The following is a 26,332-nucleotide window of genomic DNA, read 5'->3' on the forward strand; positions in this document are numbered from 1 at the left end:
GTGCTTTTCACAGATGTGGAGGAAGATGGCTTCCTTCTCTACTGAGCATATGATCAAAGAAGTGATAAGGGATGCACCATGCTGTTTCTTATACCTTTTCTCTGTTCTTTCTTTCCCCTTTCTCTCTCCCAAGAGGTTTTGGTACCTTGCTAGTTTGTTACCTGCTAATTCTGTAGTAGAAAATATTTATTCTGCTTCACATACTGCTGTGTTAATTTTCATTTAACACTTTACCGCTATGCAGTAACAATGACCGTACTTTCATTTCTAAAATAGGTTATTGAAAAAATATTAGCACTTAATTTATTGACTTACAGGTTTTTCATGTAAGTGCTGGGTTGGACCCACACACACACACACACGAAAAAAAAAAACCACCTCAAAAGCTTTATTTACATGTAGGGAATTCAAAATATTTGAATACCTATACCTATGCTAGAAAACTCACTGTTGCTTTTGCTTCAATTATGCTCACTGTTGAATGTGGATTAAAATTTTGAATTGACCTAGAAGGAAAGCAAGTATTAGGGACATGCTGTGAAAGCAAACATGCCAGCTGAAAAGTAGGGTTTGGAAGAGGATACTCTTCTCCAGTGCATTATAAATACAGAAAGGACCCCTGCCCACAATTAGTTTCTCTTCCTCACATCCAGGCTGCCTGGCCCAGCAGAGATCTTTCCCTCCAGGCACCTGGAGTGTCCTGTGGGTTTAATACAGACACGTCACAGTAAGGACCAGTTATTCCTAATTCCTGGAGTTCAAGCTGGGATGAAAAGAGAGGGTTCTGGAAGGGAAACTGCTGTTTGTTTTGGGTTGCCTGAGAAATTTTGCCTTTCTGCCAGCTGAGGGTGAAAGAATGCTTCCTTGGATGTCACAAGCCAAGCACCCAATTCTCAGCTATGGCACAAAAAATAGAGGAAAACAGGGCAGCTTGGGATGCTACAAGTGAGATGGTGTGCAGCCCACCACAGTGGGGATGGAGGTTTGTGGAGTGTCCATGCACATCTTCTCTAGGGCCAGCAAGGAACCATGGCCTGCCTTAGAGGGGTCTCTGGTGACTAAAAATGTATTTTGTTCCCTAAAAATATTAGCATGTGTAACTGTTGTGTTTGTTTGTTTTCTTCAGTACATTTCATCTGTCTGGATTAAATCAATGGCTTAGAGCTGTGTTTTGTGGGTGGGAAAAAAAAAAAAAAAAGGATGTTTGAATGTATTAATTAAAAAAAGATCCCTTCGAGTCCACTCAGCAAACATATATATCCTTTTCTCCCCACTTAGTGTAAGTCATATCCATGCCTAAAACCTAGTTTGGTTCACTGGCAGATACTTGCAGTTGTGCGGTGCGTGTGTTAAGAAAGCAAAGCTGTGATGCCAAATAAATACCTTACAATGTGCATTTCCAGGTTTTCCCAGGTTGTATCACCTGATTCCAGATGGGGAAATTACCTGCATTAAGATCAGCCGTACAAATGCCCATGAAAACTTGGCAATTAGGATTGTGGGAGGCAGTGAGACTCCTTTGGTCCACATTATTATACAGCATATTTATCGAGATGGGCTAATTGCCAGAGATGGAAGATTGCTGCCTGGAGACATAATACTGAAGGTACAGTAATGTGAAGGTACAAGATAAAAGTATCCTAACAAAGAATAAGATGGCATAAGTCAGTCACAGGATGAGATTTGAAATGTTGCTTGTTTGTGTAGGCAGAATAATGCATGAAGAAAGATGTTCAGTTCCTCTGCATGCTGCAATGGTTTCATTTATTTCAGTGGGTATTGAGGCTTACAGATTTGTTTATTTTTCCTGTTCTCTACCAAGCCTCTCTGATTTCTACCATCTACAAACATGGTAGATCCAAAATGCAATGTTACACAATATACTGTGGGAATTTCTGACCCAGTGGTGCCAAAACTTTTTGTGTTGTTTCTACTGAACTGTGGGCTTAAATCTCAGTTAGTGAAGTTTCCATTGCCTTACATTCCTCTTACACCAGGTGATAAGGGCCTGATAAGGGTTAAATTCTTTCTACATCTAGGTGCCATGTGTGAGGTGTTCAGCACTATACAGCATATGAGGTGCTGCCTGTTCTGATTTTGGGAATGTTGCTCCACCAGCAGCCACAGGGGACACCGCTAAAAATAAATTTAAGCAGCCTTCAGGTGTTAACTGTTGGCTGCTGCTTCTGCTCCTGTTTCTATAGAAATGTATAGAAGATGAACTAGAATTGGGATGGATGGTTAAAGATCATGTATCTCGTGAGCAGTGGCTTCAGCTGTAGCTTCTGAATGGCAACTGCACTCTCAGCTACCCCAGTGACTGGGAGATCTGCAAGGATGCTAAATTGTGTTAATACTTCAGTCCTTAGAAGGAAAGTGCAGTAACAGAAAATGCTAGTTCCTTTTGTTGCTTCAATACTTCGATGGTGTATAGTTGGAGTGCACAGGTATATTTACATTGCATGCCAAAGGTACAACTGAGCTCACCCACGTGCTCACCCAAAGCAGCTTTAATCAGCTAATTCAAATATTGGTGACAGCATGGTTAGGGATGGCCAAGAGCTCCGTAGGTTTTCCAAATTACAGGTAAACTTTTGAGCAGAGTGCTTTGTTCATTGTGAACCATGCTGCCATGGACAGACTGGTGCTGGTACTCAGACTGATCATTGTGGCATTGCCTGGGATAAGGCTACACGAGCTGGCCGGACTGCAAGGCAGGTATGTATGGCCCATGTGTCTGGGCTTGTGTATCTCAGAGTCATCTTCTAGGTGGGCCTCTGAATGTCCATCTTGCTGCCTTCTCTAGCATGCCTGGCTGGTAGGGTTAGTGAGTAGTTTTCCCAGCCTTACTGATTTCTACTAAATATTCCATGTGAGTAATTAGAAAGGATACTGTCCTTTGAAGTTCAGAACACCTGTAAGCCATCATGCTTTCCAAGCTTTTGCTGACCTTTCTTGTAGCTGAGGATGCTTAAGGCATGTCAAGTTTGTGACATGCCTTCTGCTTCATATCTGATGGACCGCTGGCCAAAGAGATTTTGCAGGATCACAGTGCGGGGATATTTTGCTCCGATACTGTTTAAATGTGCCTCTGGATTGTGGTTCCAGGTGGCAGTTGGATGACTGTCACCCAGCCATGCATTTTGGGGAAGCTTTTTATCCTGGTGCCAGCACAGAGCAGCAAAGCTAATGGCACCACTGAGCCAAAACTGTCCCTGCAGGGAATATCCAGGCTGCAGTGGGAAGATGTGATTGCAGCATGGACAGGCCCAGCTCAGCACTTCTTGGCCATACCTGACTGCCTGGGCATTTACCAAGGATTCATGACTATTTCAGCATCATGCTGGTGCAGCTCACACCATTCGTGGTACCCAAGCTGGCAACTCAAAATTACTTGAGCTGTGCTTCCAGGGATGCAGTCTCCCTGTGAGGCCACAGCAGGAACATCTCTGCCATTCCCACACAGGTATTATGCAAAATCAAACATCAGTCAAATGTTTTTCTCCGTGTTGGGAAATATTTCTGTTGCAGTTTGGAGATATTTCTTAATATTTAAGTGGTCCAACCTGTGAAATGTGAAACTACATGGAAATAACATGTCTCATTCAAGTTTTCCAGTGAGCAAAGAATTACAACCTTGCAACTGGTTTTCATTTAGCAGTGATAAAGTGCAATATGTAGTCACTCTTACACATGTAGACATGACAGGATTGACTGGAAGCTCTTTTTTTCTCCTTCTTTTCCCCTGCCAAATCAAAGAAGTGGCAGTTCTTCAGTTTTACTGCCATCTGAGCTAAATCTTACCTAGAAAACACTGAGGAACATAAAAAAGCCAGTTGTCTAGTCTGGTATATCAGCATAGTTGCTAGTAAATATCCAGGATATTTGAACTTCTACTTGAGGCTCTTTTCTTCATTTTAATTAGAGATTCACCGGTGGGAAACATTTATTTTTACTGTACCTAAAACAACTGGGAGCTAATGAAGACAACAAATGGCAGAAAAGTGGTGGGAGTGAAAGTAAAGGCTGGTAAGGTGATTTGAAATCAGAAGCTAGAGGAATAAAACTAAGATATATGAAAGGATGTTGGAGCCTGGGCAAGAGCTGTAATAAAGCTAAAAAATAACATGTATGTCTGGAGAGTATCAGGGAGAAAGCAGAAAAAAAAAGAGGCAGAAAGTATCTGTACAGTGTGTCCTTTCCTCAGGGGGAAGGCTGTTCTGAACCACAAACTTGGCCTCCTGCATGACACAGTTTGAAACAGCACACGTCACTTCGTATGAAGACATCTGTGTAAACATATCTGCCCTCTCTAGTGCCAATTCAGATCAAGCAGTCTTTCTGCTGCTGATTTACACTCCTCTTTTCCAGGTAAATGGCATGGACATCAAAAATGTGCCTCACAACTATGCCCTGTCAATCCTGAAGCAACCCTGCCGCGTGCTTCGACTGACAGTGCTCCGAGAGCAGAGGTACCGATGCCGAAACAGTGGACTTTTCCTTGATTCTCTCTGCAACAGGGATGACAGTTTCCATGTTGTGCTAAACAAAAGCAGTCCGGACGAGCATTTGGGAATAAAGCTGGTCCGCAAGGCTGATGAACCAGGGGTATTTATTTTCAATTTGCTGGAAGGCGGCGTGGCTGCCCGTGATGGACAGCTTCAGGAGAACGACCGGGTGTTGGCCATCAATGGGCATGACCATCGGTACAGCAGTCCAGAGAGCGCAGCCCAGCTGATACAGGTTTGTCGCCCCCACTTTGACCCTGGGTTCTGGACTTTGCAAAAGCTAAGAAGCGCATTTTTACCATCCGCTGCAAAGCAGGGGCCAAAATTAATGAGTGTGTAGTTTGGGGAGGGAAGGAGATGTGTCAAGCTCAGATGGGACTTTACACCTCTAAAAGCAACCTTGTTTCACTGTGGGTACAAGCATGAATATGGGCATGGACCACCTCCCGGTGATGCCTGTGCAATCCGCTCACTCAGGGGGCTTTGTAACATACAGGTCAATGTAAACCTCCGCATACTCTCTGCATCAGCAAAGCGTGGTGCCCTCTGCCAAAGGTCAGGCCAACCTGTGTCCTGGGAACACTGGGTGCAGTGCTCCCTGGTGCAGACCCAGAGCAAACTGGAGCTGCCTGAGGCAACCAAGAGTATGTGTCAGGATGAATGTCATCCTCCCAGACTCAGTGATTTCCCATGGGGGTGTTTTCTGACCGAAGGTATTCCATACCATGTAGATATTTCTTACCTAAATCCAGCATATGGAAACCCAGATGTTTTGGAGAAAATTGATCTATATCTGTAGATTTTATAAACCTCTATTTAGACTCATATGCAGAACTAAAGGTGTGCTTCTGCAATGCACTAAACAGTCTTACCACAAAATGGTCAGAAAAAAACCCAGTGCCTTTCTCAGCTACAAAATCAGTCAACTTCTGCCTAATTTCCCCTCCACAACCATTTCCATGTGTTTTCCCTCTTTACAGCCTACCTTTTTGGAAAACTTCAGCATACAATGCAAACACAAGAATCTTATCTTGCTTTTATCTCATATTCATAGCAATCATTATACTTGTGCAATTTTACATTTCATTTGGAGGCATGCAGAGTGTTCACAATATTGAAGAATTTCATGAGTCTCGATAACAAGATGTCAAAGCAGGCTGGCTGCTTTCCCTTTCTGACAGGTACAATCAGGGTAATATGAGTCAGATTGACAGCAGCACTCAAATTAATGCTTTTTTATGGGAAGGATTCCTGCTTTAGCATAGGTGCACAGTTTGCTGTAGCCAGCTTCTATTGGGAAGTTTATAGCCTAGGTAAAGAAAACGGCACCTCCTCGCATAATGCCAGTTGTTGAAATTCTGGATCACTTTGTGTAGCTCACTAACTGGGAGGAGAAAGTGGCAGCAGAAGCAGTTCAAATTCTCTGAGGGGAACAAAGCCTGGAATGAAAACGTTTTAAAAAAAAACCCTAACAAACTGTATTCTCAAAACAGTTTTTATGGCTACAAAACAAGGCAACAGTGCTTCATAAGCAAAAAACACATGCAGCCTAGAGATAAAATGGAAAAAATGACTAATGAGACAGTTCACACACAAGTGTTTAAAAACACAACTAAAGCTCTTATTAGGTTCCAAAGAGTGGGTGTTATTTATAATAATGCTTGAAATGCACACCAGTGCCTGGGAATTTAAACAACATGCCCATCAAAGGGGAGACTCAGGTTTCCAAAAAGCCAGGATTACATTGATGTGAGCTCTATGAATCACATTTGTCTCATGCAAAATTCCCAGAACCTGTGTCTTTTTTGTCATGTTTTTTCATCAATTATCATTTGCTTTTCCTGTTTCCATGTCATGCCAGAGAAAAAACATTATACTGAAGCCACAAGTGTTTTGCATTTTCTTTCTACACAAAGGGGTGCTTCACTCTGCTTTCTCAGCAGTGTCCTGCCTGTCAGGACCTCAGCGCGTCACTCACAGTACATTGAGGTCTTAAAATTAGCAGTGGTGGAAGTTTCAAATACACCACCAGTTTCTTTAAAAGCAGAAATAATATTCACTAATATCATAAAAGGTGGCTGCGGCTTGTTAGGCCAAGCACAGCTGGGAGAATGTTAGATTTCTGTGGAATCTGATTAGTTTTGACTTCTAAATAACGAATAATTGAGACAAATTTGATTCTTCAGGCCTTCTTCAGCATATGTGAAGCAGTTGTTAATCAGTGGATTAGGTGTCTGGCTGTTTATAAGCTCAGTCACAAGAACTGAAATGAAGTAAACGCTGAAGCGCTAATTAGGAACGTGTACACATCGTAACACTTGGGAGTCTGCTGCTTCCCATTTGTCGTGTCATCTTTAGTGATGGCCTTGTGTCAGATGTGGCACTTTTAAGCTAAATAACGTGACATTCCACATCTGTTTTCCATGGGAGTGACAAGAAGAGGAACAAGGTAACAGATCAGTGGGCGCTCATGTGAGCCCATCAAGCCGAGCTGCACGGGTTGAGCCAGACTTTACTGCCACCAGATGTTCACCTTCCTCTCTCCATCTTCCCCCCCACCACAGTTCAGAGCATCTGCAATGGGCTCACGACCCCTCTCTGTCACGACAACCGCCGTCAGCAGAAAGCAGGTCCTGTGGCTGCTGCAGGCAAACCGTGTCCCTGCTCCATCATCCCTGCAAGGGATGGGGCAGCTTCTGCCCAGAACAGAAGATGCAATTGCCACTGTGTCTCTGCTTCCCTGTCTGATTGGCTTTGGCAGTAACAAATTTTAATTCTAGTAGATTATTTCAGCTATTGCTTGCATTCAGTCTCAAAGCTAACCTAATTTCTTTAATTCCTGCTTCAGTGTAAAAAACAGAGAAGAATTTGTGGGATAAGAGGTGGGGAGGGAGGGATCAAAATGAAGTTGTCAGCAATATTCTGATTAGGAGAAATGCTAATGTGTTTTGATATGGAAGTACTTAAATACAAAAGCTGGCCTTGTTGTTTGGATAACTTTTTAAAACACGCTGGACTTCTGAGAAATTACTCAACTGACCTGGAGACAAATGTGACATTGCAGTAGAGACTCTAGTTGAACTTTTGCTAGTGGTTCCACAAGAATTAATCACATTTACAACCTTTCTCTAAATAACTAACTTTGAGACTAACCACGTGGCAGCAGATGAGTTTTAAACAGAAGTTACATAAGTTGAAGCTGTTTGTTTTAGAGAAAACTGGATTTTTGTGGGGCCATATGCCCTTAGGAGGTTTAGTGTTGCATTGTTCAGTTCCATGTCAATCATGTTGCAAACTAGTGTCCAGGGTGGTTTCATTTGTCCCGAGATACAGCATTCTGCTTTTGGGTACCAGATGAATCCAGAAACTAATATTGCATAATAACAGACATGGTAAAAATACCTAGGAAGATATTTTGAAATATGTATGTATGTACTAAATGTTATATTATGAAGCTGTGGTGATTTCAGCTACTGATGAAAAAGTTATCATCTCTCCAAGTATTGGGAAAGCAGCAAAGCAGTGCACATTTTTTACTGAGATACCACCTTCCTTGCAAATAGCACAGCCTGAACGTGCAGATTTCAGGCTTACAGTGGAGGTTTAGGAGAGGTAGGTTGGTTGTTTTAGTTTGGTTTGGTTTTTTAATGATAGTGACATTTTTCAAAAGCATTTTTTAACTCTTAACTAATACTATTGAATCCAGCTCCAGAAAAGACAAAACAAAGATAAAAACAAAAATCCCAGGGGCCTCCTCTGGCTTCTGTCTGTGGGAGATTTTATTTCAATAGCGCAGCTGGATTTGGGTTTTGTTTCCAGCTGATTGTTCCACACCAGCTATCCCTGATCTTCTCTCTGGCCAGCAGGGCACATCAGTGCACCAGCAAGCCAGCCTGGAGGTCTGATGCCCCCAAGGCTGTGGTACCAACAAGCATCGCTACTGCAGCCCCAGGGAGACCAAATACCCAGATGTGCTTGTGGGGGCTCCACATGAGATCCTGAGCAGTTCCTCAGTGATAACCTGTGAGCAAACAAGCACGAGTACCTCTGGAGACTGGCCCTTGAAAACCCCTCCTGCCTGTCATCATACCAGGGTCTTTAGGCTGGACAGAAGGAGATTAGAGGATTTTTTTTTTATCATCTTCTGAGTATGCTTCTATAGCATTGTGAGGTTTTCTACAGTTCAGATTATCTCTTTGTCTTTACATCAGACACCTTTGATGTACCCAGCTAAGCCCCATCACCACTGCTGTCTTGAACAGATTTCTATGAGCCTCACTGATAAAAGAATGAAGCCATCTGCATCTAGGGAAACAGTCCTGATTCAATAAGACAGAAAAATTTCACCTCTACACAGAATTAGTAACACTGATATCAGGCACACATAGAACACATTATAAATAATGAGCAAATGAAATCAGTGGAAGTTTTGCAGCATCTCTCAGGCACATACGTCTCGCAACTGTGCTGTGGAAGAAAAAAAAAAAAAGGCTCAGAAGCAAATTGAGCTTATTTTGGGTTGGTTTTGCAGTTCCTGTTCCTAGTGTGAGAGTTTGTGCTAGTTTCACATCCTGAACTCCATTACTCCATGTGCTTTCTTCAAGCTGCCTTACATTTGTCATGCCCATTGCATGCAGGTGGACTCAGTTACATCGTTTAATGCCCATTTTCACCAGCCAAGGCTTGAGCACATCCCTCCTTACAGTGTTAATTGCATCATGTTCCCATCTGGCAGCAGCAGCAGCTCTGATTGTCTGTCCATCTCCTGTGGCAGGCACATTGTGCTGCTGTATGTAGGTGTGTGCAAGAGCTGGTAAGTACTTGTGGTGGTGTGTTTGCTGCTTTCAGACAAATTTGGGGCAGATATTTTTCTTCCAAATTAACACCAGTTTTTCAAGAAAAGTAATAAGTAGGTGGCATTAAATTTTCACAGACTTTATTGACCTGAAGTGATGCTACTGCTTTATGTCACTGCAACCATACTAGTGGGAAATTCAGGAATTTAATGAATTCTCTGGGGCTGAAGTGCAGGGATTTATTGTGCTGAGGTGGTGGGATTCACATTCTATCTCCTCCCACAGGCCAGTGAGAAGCAGGTTCACTTCATCGTGTTGCGGCAGAACAGGCAGCAGACCCCTGACATCTTACAGGAGACAGGCTGGAGTTATGGTGGCAGCAACCCCCAGTCCTGTCATGTCGAGAGGAAGAACCCCAGCAAGGTGAGGACACAAGTGCTTGCATGGCTTCTCTGCTGTCTGTGGGACTGGGGACTAGGAGGACAGACAGCGTTTTAGGGTGTTCTCTCTGGTTTCTGACGCGGAAGAAACGTCTTGTTTTGCAATGGAAATGTAGAAGATGTATCCCTCGTTATTTATACACTGTTTCTGTCCTGCCTCTGGAGTGGGGAGAGAAGGTGAAGGGCAGTGGTGGGACAGGGGCTGATGTGCACACAGCATCCTGGCCATAGGCACAGACCTGGCCAGCAGCGTGAGCCAGCACGCAGCAATGAGCTCCAACAAAAATAAGAGGCTTATCTGAATGTTCTCCATCTGGAGCAAAGTCTTCAGGCAAAAAGCATTCATATGCTGGGCTGAGATTCCCATAAGCTCCTTGAAAACTATGGTATTTATTAATCTGTTGCTCATTTCTTAAGATACCCGTGCTCTGACCTAGCTGGCAGTCTGGTGGCAGGCAGTGGCTGTGGTCCCCACAGCTGCTGTGAGTATGTGGTCTTTCTGTGGAGCTTTGGACCTGAAACATGTTGGTTCTTCTCTGACAAAACCTGGACTTGCAGGGGATGGGGACTGTGAGGGCCAGCAATGCTGGACACAGCCAGACCTGTCCAGAGCCACCCAGCGTAGAGCAGCTGTCTCCTCAGATATGGCTCTGTCCCTCCAGCTGCTCCTCTGTACCTGGCTACATCGTGTGTTTAGTGCATTTAGACTTGCAATATGTCCTCTACATAAGACAGAGAGGCTTTCATGGTCAGATAATATATGAGATTTTAAAGCGGAAATCAACTCAGCAAGAGCTTTGAAAATACGTTTTCTGAGTTTACTCAATGTAATTCTTTGCACTATAGACAGAACAAGGTGTGTCCTTGCAGGAGTTGAATTTATTTCAGTAAATCTAGAGTCACGTGGCTGGTTAATTTATATTAATCACTCCGTCACCACTTATGCAATCCTTTGTGAGCTGGTCCCCTAGCCACTGGCACCAGGGCTACATCAGGGAGCTGGATAGGCATGGTTGGTTTAAATCCATCCTGCCTGATGGGCAGCCAGATGGATCCTAAAAGGGACATTTGGACAGAACCAGCTGTTAGATCGGACACACAGCTGTCAGCCAGGAGACAAGCCTACCTTTGCATCTTACAAGTTCTTAAAGATACCCATTCTTTGCAGGTTTTTTTAACTATGTCTGTCTAATGTTTTTATGTATAAAAAATATGCTAGTGTCTATCTATTTTTAGTTTTTGTTTTCCATGAATCTCAATCACAACCCTGGTTAGGTAAGGCTGGTTCAGCCAGAGTTAAACTAGAGAGCAGAGTCATTGCTCAGTAGCTACTACCCAGTAGCAAATCGTGCCCAACTAATCACACATGTGCAAAGCATTACTTCCTAATGAAGTAATGATTTCCTTAGGGAGATATGTATAGGACAGCAATCAGCTTGTGTTGCTACTGTATGTTTTCTGATGATGGTCTGAGCACCTGCTAGCTCTACTATATTAATCCGATTAATTGATATCACATGGGATTATTTGGGAACATGTCTTCCATACTCTGCCCTGGATCCCCATTTAGGCGTTAGTTTGGAATTCTTGGTAAATCACATGTTATTTTGGGTACCTGTGAGATTGAAGGACCAATGTGGACATTGCAGCTGTCCTTCAAAGACTGCTTTTTGTTGGATAGACCATAGCTTTTAGGAGGATTTCCAGTTTGCCATGAAGAGATGGGTGCTACATAAACTCATGAGTGGACATGCTGGTGTGGGCATCTGCCCAGTGCCACCATTTGGGCACCGTTCTGGGAAACATCACAGCCAAAAAAAAAAAAAGTAAATTCCAAGCTGTTCCTAACTTCCTTTTGCTTTGTGTGTGTGCAGTGGAGGGTTTTTATCAGAGGAAAATACACTGGCAATAGATCAGTAGATCAGTACAGCTGGCAGACACAATAAGCTCCAGGCACTGTAGGCTCTTGGTCCAATACAATCAGTACTGGAGATTTATTTGCCATTTTATAGGGTATGAGGGTGTCAGTTTGAAGTTTTCTTGGTTTTTTTGCTGAAGGTGTAACTGAACATCATTTGCAGTTCAACGTCTTTAAATTCTGGGCTTTGGCAGACTTAAAATGTTATTTGTTTTTGAACAGACATTAGTGCAGGAGTAATGCTTGCAAGCCTAGGGCCTGTGCAGAGTCCTAAAGTGTGCTCCTGCTCAAAACCAAGGCAATGCTCCTTGGCTGCACTTTACCGTCAAGGGATTTTCCTGTGTGCATGTGGTTTAATGAGTCTGCTACCTGCTGCCATCAGTGGGATTGCTTTCCTATGTGTGGTTGATAGAGAGATTGCTGACTGACCTGAGTTCCAGTGAATTTTAAGGTGTTCATTTCCACCCTGAGCTTACTGTAGGAGCTGATACTAGCAGGTCAGGAATGCTCTCTTTGAGGCGAGCAGCTCTCACTGTAGAGCACGTGTGTAAATGCGGGCTGAAATCTGCTCTCAAGCCTTGACTGTATTCAGCTCCAAGAATAAACTCCAGCTTGCAGCAGCCGTCGTGCTCATATAACAGCTCAGGAACTGCTTTTGGCCAAGCTGTTGCCCTCATGACAGCCTGCCTCCATCTGGAAAGCCCAAGGAGGCAACTCTCTTTCAGGCCAATGCCAATGGCAACCAGCCATGCAGCCAACAAGGCGCTGGAGAAAGAGGACAGTCTGTAGTGACCATGTCCATCTCTGGCAGCAGTGACCTCGGATGTGTGGTGTGCCAGGAGGCTGGTCTTGCACAGGCTCTCACCAAGCTGTTTTCCTGTGGATGGAGATAGAAGAAGCACAGCCCAAACTGTTCTGGCTGCTGCCTGGATGCAGAAAAGAGAAGATGTCAGAAATAACTTTCTTCTGCAGCCGAGGTTGTTAAGCCGGGCTGTAACGCATAAACAGACCAGACTTGACTTCTTTGAAGTTAGTGGGAGCTTTCTCATTAACTAAATAGCACTTGTTTTTAATTGTAACTGTTTTCTTATTCATTTCTAACAAATTGTCTAGTACTTAAAACAAATCTGTTGCCCTGTTGCTTGGGCAGGCAACGTTCTCTGCCCATACAAGCAAGTTAGCCTTCAGGTGACACATTTTCCAAGCAGACCCAGCTACATCCTCTGCTTCCAAGACACGTGTCATGGCTTTGAAGTTGTGCTAATCTGCTGTAAATATTTATTTTACAGTAAAAATACACAAAAAAAAAAAAAAAAAAAGAAAAATAAAAAAGAGGAGGAGATGAAGTGTTATGTTTTTCTTCTCCTGACCTCCAAGGTCACTTCAAAATGACAGAGAAAGACAACTGTTTAGAAGAGAATGCATTGAAATGCAATCACTGATAAACATTGCCTTTTAACTCATTTACTCATTATCAGTTGTACCTCCAAGAAAGCTCTACGTGTGTTTACTAAGAAAGGCTTTGCTTTCCTTTCATCACTGCTTTTGGCTCAGCTGAGTCCCTCAATTCCCTTCTGTCTGCAGTCATGTAAAAATTTACATGTGGAAGAGCAGATTCAAAGGAAAACTGGTCCTACATGGTTGAGCATACAAGTACCAGTATTTTTGTGATTCGTCATTGAAATGCAACATGACAATTTGTTACCAAGCACTGCCTTGAAATCTGCTTGTCTCTGCACTGGTTCCTCAAAAATAGGTTTATCAACTAACGCTTTTGGTACCTGAGACATGACGGACACCGAACAATTAACAGAATTGCTCCAAACACTTGGAGCTGCAAGCCTAATTCCAATTTCATATTTTGCTACAAAATTTCAGACTGCATTTTTGTGATCATTAGTAGTGTCCCTATCCCATATGCTTCAGGAAGTGGCCTTTTCTTCATGGGAAACCACTCCTTTCCAAGGGAAAAAAGACAAAACTATTTTTTACAAACAAGGTACAAACATGGATGAAACATTAAGTTTGCTTTGCATAAAGATAGAACTACTATGTTTAAAACATTTGCACCTAAAAGACAAAGGTGAAAGGTTAAAATTATCTGGATTAGAACATGTATTTTTTTTTTTAAAAAGGGAGTGTTATAAAACCTTCTGAAATTTTAAGGTTCATTTGCAAACAATAAGCCCATTCACTCTTACACAGTGGCTGTGTTTTGCATGGGTCAGATGTGATATGTCCAAATAACTGTATCAATTTTGTTTTTTGGGGCTGGTGACTAAGAAGAGACCTTTTCTACTGAGCTCTTTGTCTTTTTGTTCCTGGAGCTCTGTGACAGTCACTGTACTTTGGCTCAATCATCTTGAGTTCCTTTACTAAGCTGCTAAAAGGTTGTAGGTGTTGTTTTCGACATTGTATCCCAGAAATTCTGGTGCAGAGTTAGTACCACCAAAGATGCCTTTAAAAAAAAACCAAAAAACAACAACAACAGCAACAAAATACAGATACACCTTCCCCCCCCCAACCCCAATATGCCCTGCCCTGCCTGTAAAACAAAACCAAAACCAGCAGCAAAAAAATATAAAACCACAAAACTGAAATTGTTCCTGTGCTATGCCTAGACAGGCCATCCACCTTCCTCTCTTCACACTATGTAGTTCCCACCGAGAGGCTGTTCCTTCTTTCCTTCTGCTTCCACAAAAACCTCTTGCTGCTGTCTCCCTTGATCCATTGTCGTCACTGTGAGAGCAGCCGCAGACTCACCTGCTCCATGTTCTGTGCTGCTGGCCCAGGAATTGAGGTGGAATGTCTTTGTGTGATCTCAGATTTCTTGGAAGAGATTAATGTGGCTTTAAATTACATTTATAGATTATTTTTGCATATTAGAAATGTAAGGTCACACTTGTGAATGAAAAGGTTGGTTGTTTTTTTTTTTTAATATATATTTGAAATGTATTTAGCAGCATGCTATTGTATCTACATGTGTGCCTGGAATGGATGGTGCTATTCCCACAAGAAGGACTGGGATCTTTAAGAGTTGAAGCCAGGAGCACAGCTTATGAAATACTTAAGTGAATTAAAGCAGATAATATTTAAATCCAGATTTTCTGGACAAGCATTCTTGTTTCCAGAGCTCTTCTGTTAGAGCTGGGTCTGTTGTAAATGTGACATTTGGTTCACAGGTTTTGTTGGAGCTTGTGTTGCCTCTCCATACCAAGGCCGCCCATGAGTTTGTTTCACCCTAGCTCATACACAAGTTGTTGCATGACCAGGGTGGTGTGTGTAACTTCTGTCTAGAGGCAGGAGTAAGGGCATGGCTGTCCTCAGAGAGTAGAGCTGGCTGTCCCAATGTGAATTTTTAAGCACAAGCACTAGGAAGAGCACCCTGGGAGCAGCTGGCTCTTCACTCTACAAATGTCCTTCTCTGAATGTATTCCCACCAGTAACTTACAAAGAAACACAGAAATAGTGAAGAGCAAGTGAAATGTGTATCTTCTAATTTATCCCGAAGAGTTTTATTCCTTTAACCCAGGTGGACAGTTTCCCTTTAACTGTACAAATGATGTTCAGACTGCAAGCAGCTAGATAAAAACCGTGACCTGATAGTCAAAGATAAGAGGACCACTAGTGATATTATCAAGAACATTTTTTTTTTTTTTTTAAACAGATTCCTTATTTGCATTTCAAAGACCTGCTTCTGTTAGTCTCAACACTAAAACATTTCTGATTTTGGCAGGAGTAGTGCCTGACTTTAACTATTAAAGCACAGATTATTACAGTGGTGGCTCTGACTCCACAGATGCCTGAGCCCTAGAGAGAGCCATGCCAGCCATCTGGGCAGGCACGGCAGGTGGCTGGGAAGTGTTGTGGTGTTCCTTCAACAAATATTCATTTTAATAGAAAACGCCTACGCTGTCGAGGAGGCGCCTGTGACTACTGTGTTTGTTGTTGCTGCTTTCTCCATGACAGAGTACCCTTCATGCCGTCACCTGTCACGAGAAGGTGGTGGCTGTCCGGAAAGATCACACAGAGTCGCTGGGAATGACTGTAGCAGGCGGAGCATCTAATCGGGAATGGGATTTGCCTATCTATGTGATAAATGTTGAACCTGGAGGAGTTATCAGCAGAGACAGCAGGATAAAAACAGGTAAAAAGAGGGTATTTTGAAAGCCTGCTTTAATTCAAAGGCTTCCTTTGGAAAACAGAGAGACAGTGAAAGAGCATCGCACCCTGATATCTTTAGCCATCCCATACATTTTTGGGATGCATCAGATTAGAGGGTCTCAAGTCAGCTGCCAGAAAAGGTTTAGTATGCAGCACTAACTGTTTCTGTGAAGTGGGGTGTAGGCGTATTCTGCAAGGAAAAAAAGTTTTTCACAAGAAAATGACCTTGTGCCATCATCTCCTAACTACTGAAATCTTCATTGTGCAACCTTACTGGGTTTTTAATGTAAATTTTTGTGCTTGTTTGTCATAACATTCATGGCTTTGAAAGAAATATAAATGAGCAGAATTTCCATCATACATGAAGCAATGTTAGTCCTTGTGGCTCAATACCATGTCTGGAAACACTGGCTTCGTAACTCCGTTTGGCTCTTGATGTAACAGAGTGACAAAATTAATAAGTTCTCCCCTTCTGTACGATTAAGCATTTATAGACATATGGGGAGCATATTTTATTGGTGGGTTTTGCAGGAATAGGTAGGCAGTAGAGGAATGGTGAAACTCCCAGTTTTTAGGATGTCACATCTCCAAGAGCCAAGTGTCTTTCTTCTCTGCATCCAGCAACCACACAGCTCCCCGTTCCCTTGCCCTTCATCCCCGACACTCAGCTTCCACCCAATTGCTGCCCAGAAGCTGAAGGGAAATCCTGAGTGCAAGGGAAGTGAAGGGACCCAAAAGTGGGCAGAATAGCTGCAACCCAGCCAAGTCCCACAGGCCTGGGTCACAGCACCTGGCAATGGCACAAAGGGGAACCTGCCCTTTGAGGGAGCTGTGGCTGCCCATCAGAACCCATGTAAGAACGTGACAATGCCAGCAAACCATCAGATTTCCCTTTCCCTCCTGCTGGGAAGTGGCTGCCTCTTGGTGGGATACATTTTTCAAAAACTATTCATCATGTGGCAGCATGGAAAATTCAGCCTAGTTAATTTGATAAAATTAGATACAAATAAGTACGTGATGTTGTAACAGCACCATAAGCTTCCTGAGTTGAGAGCAGCCCTTAGGCTGCTTGTATGATGGAGGCAAACTGCAAGGAGAGGTTAATGTTCACGCGGCACTGCCTGGAGTGCCAGTGAGCACAGCCCTGCCTGGAGGAACAAGCAGGTGAAGCTCAGAGGGCAGCTGGGGAAGCCCTGGCATTGGAACATGCTGTGGAGGGTAGCAAAGTACTTGACACTGTGGCTGCTTGCATGGCATTAATGACGTCTTTATTGTTGTCCTTGTGGTAATTGAGGTCATCTTTGCATTTTTCTGTGAAGCTGCTGTGCCTACATTATAAATAACGCCTACAGAAAGATGTTTTGGCTTGCAGCCATTCAAACAGGCATTAACGTTAAAATAATAGTACGTTACTCTGCAAAACAAACTTTATGAAGGGCCAGCTGGACTGGCAATCCTCGGTTCCTTCAGGCTTCAAGCTCAGGTTGAGTACAAAAGTTGTTATCTGGAAGTGAGCTTCAGAGACCTGGACTAGCATCAGGTGCCCTTACTAAAGCTTGACCTTGACTGTGACATTCAGCTCCAGATGCAGGATGTATTGTGACAAGAAACCAGGACCAAAGCCTCTGTCCAGCCAGGTGATGCTCATGTGTAAGAACCCCCTTGCCTCATGCCTGTGGCATGTTTACTAGCATATGCTTCACATCCACATTAAATGATAGGATTAACAAACAGCCTCATCAGGCAGCAAGTTCTCAGCCCTGGCTTTGACTCACTTCTTTGTCGGGGTGCAGAGAGGATCCTGGAAACACTTGCAGGGTTTTTTATCATCCATTTTATTGGTCTCAGGTGACATCCTCCTGAATGTGAATGGTATTGACCTGACGGGAGTCAGCCGGAGCGAAGCCGTTGCCCTGTTGAAAAACACCAACTCGTCAGTGGAGCTCAAAGCCCTGGAGATGAGATCATGCAACAGTCAGGAGGAGCAGGACCACCTGCCAGCCCCTGAGGCCATGCAGGCCACCTCCGAGAGCGGCGACTGGTCACCTTCCTGGGTGATGTGGCTGGGGCTGCCACGGTAAGTCCCCATATCGCATCTTCTCACTGAAGGGGAGTGGGAGGAAAGATTTACGTTTTCTGGCAATTCTTTCCTTTGGCTTGATTCACTGCACTGACATCTTAATTAAATCCAGGCTCTGTCACAGACTTGACTCTAAATACCTCCCTTTTGTAAACAGGCATGTGTACATGGCAAAATAGACATGCAGATCTGCCTGCAAGGGAGGAAAGGATCCTCAATTGTTCCGGTCTTGAAAACATATCTGGTACTTAGGGAGTGAAAGGAAAAGTTTGCAGGGACACAGGAGCTTGTTGAACTGGTGCCTGGGCTCGACCACCCTGCAGAAGGCAGAGCTACCCCTCCTGCTGCTCTCAAGCCACACAGCCCTTCTCCTCAGCCAAATCCAGCTGAATTGTTTGACTTTGCCCAGATGTTGCAAAGTGCGTGCAATTGGCCAGTGTCTCCGAATCACCTCTTTTAACCCCACCCCCAACCAAAAGAAGTGCATTTGTCATACACAGGAAGCAGCTGTGTTGTCATTTCAGTCAGGATAATCAAAGGCACATCGCATGTCATTAGGTTCTCTCAGGCACACTGTGCAGGGTGTATACCTGCAGCTTCAGAGGCGTCTTGCAAAGTATTCAGTGAGGACATGTTGTGAACCTGTGAGTATGTGAAGCTAGCATCACACAGCTGAAATTCATACTTGGCTTCAAGGAATGAAGAATTTAGCCTACCAGTTACTTTTGCCCATATTCCTAACCCTGGCAGCAGTGCAGAGTGTCTCTCTCTCTTTTAAGGGAGGACATGAAATGATGGCCTGCAGAACAGGTGGGCTTTTGCTCCAAGCAGTTTCAGGACTCCTTTTCATTTCTCAGGCTCTCATAGTAGGTTACATGCTTTCCCTCTTTCTGGATTGAGCCATTTTGAGCTCCTCTGACTTGCAGCATTGTGCTGTGAGGACCAGATGTGTTTTGGGGCTTGGCCTGAGGCTAGTGACTGAGTAACGCGCTGACGCACCGCAAGAGCAGAAGGCAGGCTAGATATCTGTCACCCACAGATAAAAGGTTCTTCCTCTAGTGGAAAGGGCTACATCCTTATTCTTGTGAAAGGAAGGCAGTAAAAAGAAAAAGCAGTAAATGGATGGCCCATAACTTGCTACCCAGGCAATGGTAAAATTTTCTTACCCAGTCTCACTGTGAACAGGCAGGCCCAGGGAGTTCTTCATTCCTGCTCACATCTTCTGCACCCTGAGCTTGACTAGCAGCATCATGAAGGCACTGGAGCATGGGCAATGCTCCCAGCAGAGAGACAGCAAGCAGACTAGAGGCCTTATAGATGCTCCAATCTGCAGTGCTGAGTCTTGCCCTCGATCACCGTCCATTGCTATAGTAGATGGGCTGAAATAATTGCACTCAGCCAACGCCTGCCCTAACCCCATCTACGCTGAGCTATATAGAAAACCTGAGCTCCTGCCCACAGCTGCCTGAAGTCCCCATGTCCTCAGCAAGGTGATGGAGATGAAGGACAGAGCTCCACAGTACTGCAGGCTCGCACCCAGGGTTCACATCAGTTCCACTTTTCAGTTTGGGAAGAAAAGGTGTTTTTCCCATTTCAAAAGAAGCCTCTAAGCTCGGTCTATCTGCCCTCCTCTGAAAGCTGCATGTGTGAAACTGTTCCCAGCCCTTTGGTCTGAAGGAAAATCAGCCCCAGTGTCAGCAAGGCTGAAGACAGGAACTTCATTGTAGCTCTATCCCCAGCTGTGACCCCGTGCACAGAGCACAGCGCGGCCCTTGGCTGCCGAAGAAAAGCGGGGGAATTGGTATGCTGGGCTGGTACGCTGCTCTGAACATCTGCTAGAGACAGGGACCGACACTGATCAGACCTGACAGTAACAAAGGTGTGCTTTGTCCTTATTAGTGGCTGGTCTGTTGAGTAGGGACGTGAGGATCAAGTTTGGGTTTGCACATTAGGTATTATTAGACCCTTCAGCCTTCCCTGGCATGAGTGCACTTACACTCTTACTCTTGTACAGATTCTCCAGGGCCCACACCAGACATCTGGAAGTCCTTTAAGTCCTCTCACCAGGACATGTATCACATCAACTCATTTCCCTTCAATCTGAGCATTTAACCTTTCCCTGTCTGGCATTCAGTTTGCTTTTGGCAAGGATCACATCCCACTAGATCACAAGGTATTGCCAGAAGTCGCACGATGTTTTCCAGGCTATTAGAGAAAATTATTCTCTGCCCAAATATGTCTGACAGGTCCATCTTGATAAAGGTGCCTGGTATGCAACTATAGACAATATGGTGAAGATTCACTTACCTTAATTAAAACTGCGATGTCATTAGTAAAGCCAAACTATTTACCAGAGGGACTGCTCCAAGGCACAAGTCTAAGAGGTCTGGTACAACTGATATTAATAGAACAGTGGAAGTGTCACAATCATGACTATACAGGAACATGGAAGGTATCTGGGAAGGTGGGCAGGATGGTAAGGACCTACATAAGAAAAACTGAACAAATAGAAAAGGTGGTAGAATGGGTAGACCAGAAACAGAGGTGGCTGGATGGTGGATACTTTAAATTCTGTCAAGAAGGGAAAGATGTGGCTCTAGATGAGACACAGCAGTGCAATGTATCTGTTCACAGCAAGCAAGGCAGGGAGCGCAGAGGCAGACTGACATCGTGGCTTAGAGCAGGAGGCCCACGTTCAGGTCACTGAGGGGAGAGTCTTTCCTTCTCTGTTCCAAAAACACAGAGTTTTCATAGAAATCCTGTGAAGGATGGTCCCATAAATTGTGCTGAGTTGAGCTAAACACTAGAAGACGTCTACACACCTCTGTCTATGACTGATGAAATAGAAAACAGGCTAGAGTTAATAATATTACATGATTAAAAATATCTTCTTCACTTTTGAGGCTCGTGTACCGTAAATGCCTCATTTTCCACACTAGCACAGAACTTGCCCCTTTCTCAAGGACTGTATGAACATTACAGAGATGAGGACAGACAAGAGGTGAGAATACTGGGAGTGAGGGAATGATCCCATTTTTCTGGATCAAGGCAGTAGCAGCAGAAATCAGAGAGGTTATCTATCTCCTTGCACCAAAGTGAAATGCCTTGGAAAAGGTGTCTTGCATAATTTAACATTTGTGGCTCTCAAATTTTGGCCCTTTCCTTTTGGGATACTGAAATTGGCTTGGGACACTTTTATATGGCTTGGTAATACATAAACAACTCCTCTGTTCTTTCTGTAGTACAGTCCAATATGTGGTGGTTATAAAATAGATGCACATGTGCATCTGACATCTGTCAAAACTTGACCCGCGTGTGAGCGGAGGGGCTGCGGGCTGGGCGCGGGGAGGAAGCAGTGATGCAGGACCTTAAGCATTCCTGCCTGAAGACTTATTTCAGGGTAGCTAATATAATTGTTTGTTGTTGAGGAAGACAGGTCTCCTTTATTGTTGGAGGGAAATGTTGTGAAACATGCACAAGGAGCAGCTGGTGAGAAGAATTTCCGCGATGTTTCTTCTACTCTTGGTTGTTTTCTTGCTCTCCTTTCTTTGCTCTCCTCACATTTCCTTTCCCAAGCTAGCACTTAAAAATACTTTACAGATCATCCTGTCATAACATTTGCAAACATTAGAACTTCACGTGAGTGCTTTTCTTCATCCACAAAGTGAGATGAGAAAGACAGGATGTGGTTAAAGTCATTCTGCAAACCAGGGGTAAAAATGGATGTAAAACATGGAATTAGGAGAGAAACTCCCCACGTTAACTCTGTTTGGGCTATAGGGGTCTGATGGGAGTGATTCTCAAATATTATTGTAGTCTACTGCCACTTATCTATTGTAATGGGGCAGGGGGAGGGAGTCGTGTGTTTCATACCTGGTATCACTGGTTTTTCTCCTGAAGTCAGGCTGGTTTTGATTTCCAGAGCATAAGGCTACCCACTTTTCACAAAAAGCAGCAGTGAATTGTGCACTTAACTACTTGAAAAACAGGCACTTTTAAATTCCTCTTGCATCAGTAACTGATATGCAGTTGTAGTATTTCTTACGATAGGACCCTGTGTCTAGACACTATTTATCCTCAAGTCGTGAATCTGAGGCAAGTTCACACATAAATTACTCCTTGTCCTCAGCTTTTGGAACATTTACAGCTAGAGGCAGAAGGCTGCAAGCCACTCTCTTCCAAGGGAGAAGACAGTTCTCCCTGGACCAGTTGCTGTAGTGGGTTATGGCAGTTTAACTGGGTCAAAACACACAGACTGGGACTTTCGTTACCGCTGAGAAGTAATCTACTCAAACACACTAAGCATCTTCAGATGACGCAAGTACTTATTTCATTTTCTCTCTGTGGTGCTTTCTAGCTTGTCCTTATTACTGCACAGCTGTGGGCAGACCCAAATGAACTAACTCCCTTCGAGCTGCTCTTTGCTCAGGCAGAGCAGGGATCTCTGCTCATGCGCTAAACTACTCAGAGCAAGCAGTACCAGCATTACACGTAGCTCAGCTTCGTGTACACCTGCCTCCCAGCATCCTTTTCCTTTAATGTAGAGCTGAGGGATGGTGCACTGCCATGTTTGTTCCCTCTGTCCCAGAGGATGGAGATAAGGAAACACTGATTTAAAGGTGTAAACACCACATAGTCACTCTACTTGTGTCAAGAACTGATCTCTAGCTATGGCCAGTGTGATGGGTTGGACCTGGCTTGTGCCACGCACCTGCACAGCTTCTCATTCATCACCTCCAGCAGGATGAGTGAAAATAGGAAGAATGAGAACAAAAATACTCATGGATCAAAGTAAAGACAGGAAAATGACTTGACAACCATGCTTGTGGGCAAAACAGTCTTGGCATGGGGCATTTCATTTAGTTACCAGTTTGGGCATTGGGAACCAACGATGACAAAAACACGTAGAGACTTTGGAAACCCCCTTTCCTCCCACTGTCCCACACTCAGCTTAACTCCAGCACCTGTCATCCTGCCTTCCTGGTCTCCACTGCCTTGCCACAGGTTACACTCTGTCCCTTCAGTAAGGTGACAGGCAGTGCTGGGGGTTGGAGTTGGGACACGGTAGTTTCTCTCTGTTGCTCCTTCCTTCCCACAGATTTCCTCTGCTCTGGCAGAGAGGACAGTCCTAATGCTAGTGTGCTCTGTCTACTTTACTTAAACTTAGCGTAAACTTTGACAGCCAGTATGGTTTCTGGACTGAAAGAGACCATGTAACTGATAACCTTACCGACTGTATGAACAGAATGCACAGGGGCCTTGTCCTCACTCTGTTTTCTCCTTGTGTCTTTAGCTGCTCAACAATTTCATTCCGAAGGCATTAGGATTTAGCTGATCACCTTCCAGTTTCAGCAACGTCCTCCTTATGGTAGTGTGTGTAGCCCTGGGCAGCAGAGACCCCCTGTCCCCCAAAATCAACACTAGGTAACAGCACCAGTGGCTGAATCCTGGCATCACTTGGTCACGACCTTGATAAGTACCATCAAACATAGAGGGTTTAAGTGATTTTGCACATTGAGGAAGATCACAGATGGTAAAGTAATAATCCCTGGCTGCTGAGGAAAGAAACAAATGCCACCTGTTCCTTGCATTAGCAGCCAGTGAATTCTTGTGCAAATATTATATACCTACCATTCTGGCAGCAGGTGAATATTTGTAGGTCCATGGGGACTAATCTAGTATTACTATAAAATCCTGCTGTGAAACTCAGTAAAAGCATTATCTGACAAAATTAAAAAACAACTAAAAAAAAAAAAGGTAGACACATCAGCCTTTAAGATATTTGTCCTTTTACAGAAGTGTCAGATGTCTCATAGAAATCTGAAGAATCTCTGAATAGAGCTGGTAGCAGCTGCTTGCTGTAGACCAACCCATCTTTTCAGATTTGCAATAGCAAAAGGATTCTCAGGCTCTTCAGTCACTGCTGAGTGTCCCTCTAATGATCAGTCGGTTAAGTACTGAGAACAGAAATTTCTGTTGCTCCATAACTAATGAAATAAATTTCGGTTTATTTTAACGGTTAAAAAAGGTGTAAGAATCTAATAAGCTTACTACTCTTGCTTTCCCCTAGTCTTTTTTTCAGCTAAGCTTTGACTCAGCATAACTTATGGTATTTTAAAATATATTTGAAAGACAAATGGAGGGAGCAGATTTCAGCTTTCTTACCATAAAATCTTGTGTTAATCATTATAGTGAGGAGAAGCTATCTTCTTGACAGTAGCCTCAGAACTCCAAAGCACTGTCATGGACAGGCTGTTCTTGTCTTCCATGCTGTGATGTACCATGTTACTTGGTGAGAAAAGCTCAGGACCCCTTCCTTCCCTGGTGCTCCTCTTTGTGCCATCTTGTTATCTTTGTAATTCTGGCTCATTTCATCGGCCTTGAGATTATTTAGCTGGACTGTACAATGTAGGTGAAATAGTTTCCAGAATGAGGGTTTACAGATAACAAATCCAGTTTCAGTTAAGTGTTTTTCTCCATCACTTTCAAATGCAACTAGATCATTTTCATGAATTCTTACCCTATAAACCAACTTATTTAATATTTTAACCACAAGACTACCCAGTAATTTTACTTTCGGGATAACTGGTTATGGAAAGTGGCACTACAAAAACAAAAGGGAAGTGTAGGTGTTCAATGCAGTGTAACTTTGGTGCTATTTTGCATCTTCAAAGCACTCTATGGGTGTACAAAAAGGCAGATGAATCATCAAGGATTCATTATAATCTAAAGAAGTTAACTGTAAGCCATTTAATTATACTGGTTTGTTTCAGGTATTTGTACAGCTGCAAAGATATCGTATTACGAAGAAATACATCTGGAAGTCTTGGCTTCAGTATCGTAGGAGGTTATGAAGAACATACTGGGAACAAACCATTCTTTATCAAATCCATTGTTGGGGGAACACCAGCATATAATGATGGCAGAATTAGGTAATGATAACTACCTAATGAAAAGTAGAATTTGAGTGTGTTGTCCATCTAGTTCGTTTGAGGGGTTTTGTTTGCTTTTAAAAACAAGTTTTCATTAAGACAGTGGGGGGGAAGACTCATTGATACAGAACTGACCAATGTGGAAACAGGACGTAAGTGTCCTGAGCTTGAACAGATTGCTTTCATAGTAGAATGTTTTCAGATGTCCAGCAATCACTAGTATATGAACAAGTATGAAGATAAGTCAGTTTGATGTCTAGGGTAGTACAAAGCATGCCAGCATAGAGCAGCTTTCCCACATCCCCAGCTCAAAAACACCCAATCAACCAACCAACCACCTTCCCTGCAAACACCAATACGAGTAAATGCGGAATCATGGAACAAACTTATACCAATTAAGAAGTCTTAAAAGATAGCAGTTTCTTCAGAACACAGCTCATTCCCATCTGAAGAAGCTATATCCTATTTTCTTTCAAATATGTCTAACTAATTACAATATTATAAGGAAAAAAAACCCAACAAACAAGTGAAGTATTTTCACCCACTTTATTCCCTTATTCAGGACCAGTAGTTAGCCAGAGAAAGAATAGTAATTCTCATTTCTACCCCTTCCTGCTAACTTCAGGACAAGCTTTGACATTCGCAAACATTTAAGGTAATAAGTCACCTTTTTAAATTGTTCTCTCACATTTGCCTTCGTTTTTCCAGATGTGGTGACATCCTCCTTGCTGTCAATGGCAGGAACACATCAGGAATGATGCATGCCTACTTGGCAAGGATGCTCAAAGAACTGAAAGGAAAAATTACTCTCACAATTGTGTCCTGGCCTGGCACTTTTTTATAAAACAAGTCTTCATGGAGAGTATGACAAGCAACTCAACACAGGAAACATCAGTCTTCACTCTTGGGGGGTGTCAAGTATGTGTTTATAAAGAAAAGATTTGTGAAATTTCAACCTGCATGTCAAGAAAAGCCAAGTTTAGGCAAAGCAGGGACACCTGTCAGATAATCACTTCAGTGATTTAAGTTACAAACGTAGTCTTTCCTTCCCCGCGTTCTTAAGGGTTTTTTTTGGTTGGTTGGTTTTTTTTGTTTGTTTTGCCTTTTTTTTTTTTTTACTATATATATTTAATGCATTATAATAATAATCATTAAATGCAAGGAGCAGCAGCTCCTACTCATCCACTTTAAATTAAAAAAATAAATCCTTGAATAACTTATGGAAAAATTTCTTGCAATTTTTCTAGTTGTAAAAATCAGGTGAAGGTTTTTACTCAATACATTAATAGCACTTTGATTATGTGTATTTTTCATGGTCAGCATGAAGCTGGTATTTTCAAGACTTTCAAGTACTGTTTGTTAGTCTGTAAAACTGTGAATTACATTTCTAAAATAATTAAAAATAACTGTAACTGTGTACCTGTACAGGCATTATTTTCATTCAAAAACAAACGACCTAGTTTCCCCAGTATCATTAATACTATTAAATCTAGG

General features: G+C 43.2%; 1 protein-coding gene across 1 annotated transcript in view; it reads left to right on the top strand.

The window, feature by feature from the left end:
- The window catches only part of LNX1 (ligand of numb-protein X 1), a gene marked incomplete at its 5' end in the record, with an annotated part of 64,650 nt that extends 38,956 nt beyond the window's left edge, over positions 1-25,694 (top strand). The window contains 7 exons of the mRNA XM_080344501.1: positions 1,404-1,606; positions 4,372-4,743; positions 9,590-9,727; positions 15,632-15,809; positions 17,675-17,903; positions 24,680-24,838; positions 25,547-25,694. Of these exons, the coding sequence (XP_080200627.1) occupies positions 1,404-1,606; positions 4,372-4,743; positions 9,590-9,727; positions 15,632-15,809; positions 17,675-17,903; positions 24,680-24,838; positions 25,547-25,682 (1,415 nt within the window). The 3' untranslated portion in view covers positions 25,683-25,694. The remainder of the gene's footprint in view (positions 1-1,403; positions 1,607-4,371; positions 4,744-9,589; positions 9,728-15,631; positions 15,810-17,674; positions 17,904-24,679; positions 24,839-25,546) is intronic.
- Between the last annotated feature and the right edge of the window lie 638 nt (positions 25,695-26,332).

Source organism: Nesoenas mayeri (genome assembly GCF_963082525.1).
Source record: "Nesoenas mayeri genome assembly, chromosome: 4".
In the NCBI taxonomy this organism is placed as follows: domain Eukaryota; kingdom Metazoa; phylum Chordata; class Aves; order Columbiformes; family Columbidae; genus Nesoenas; species Nesoenas mayeri.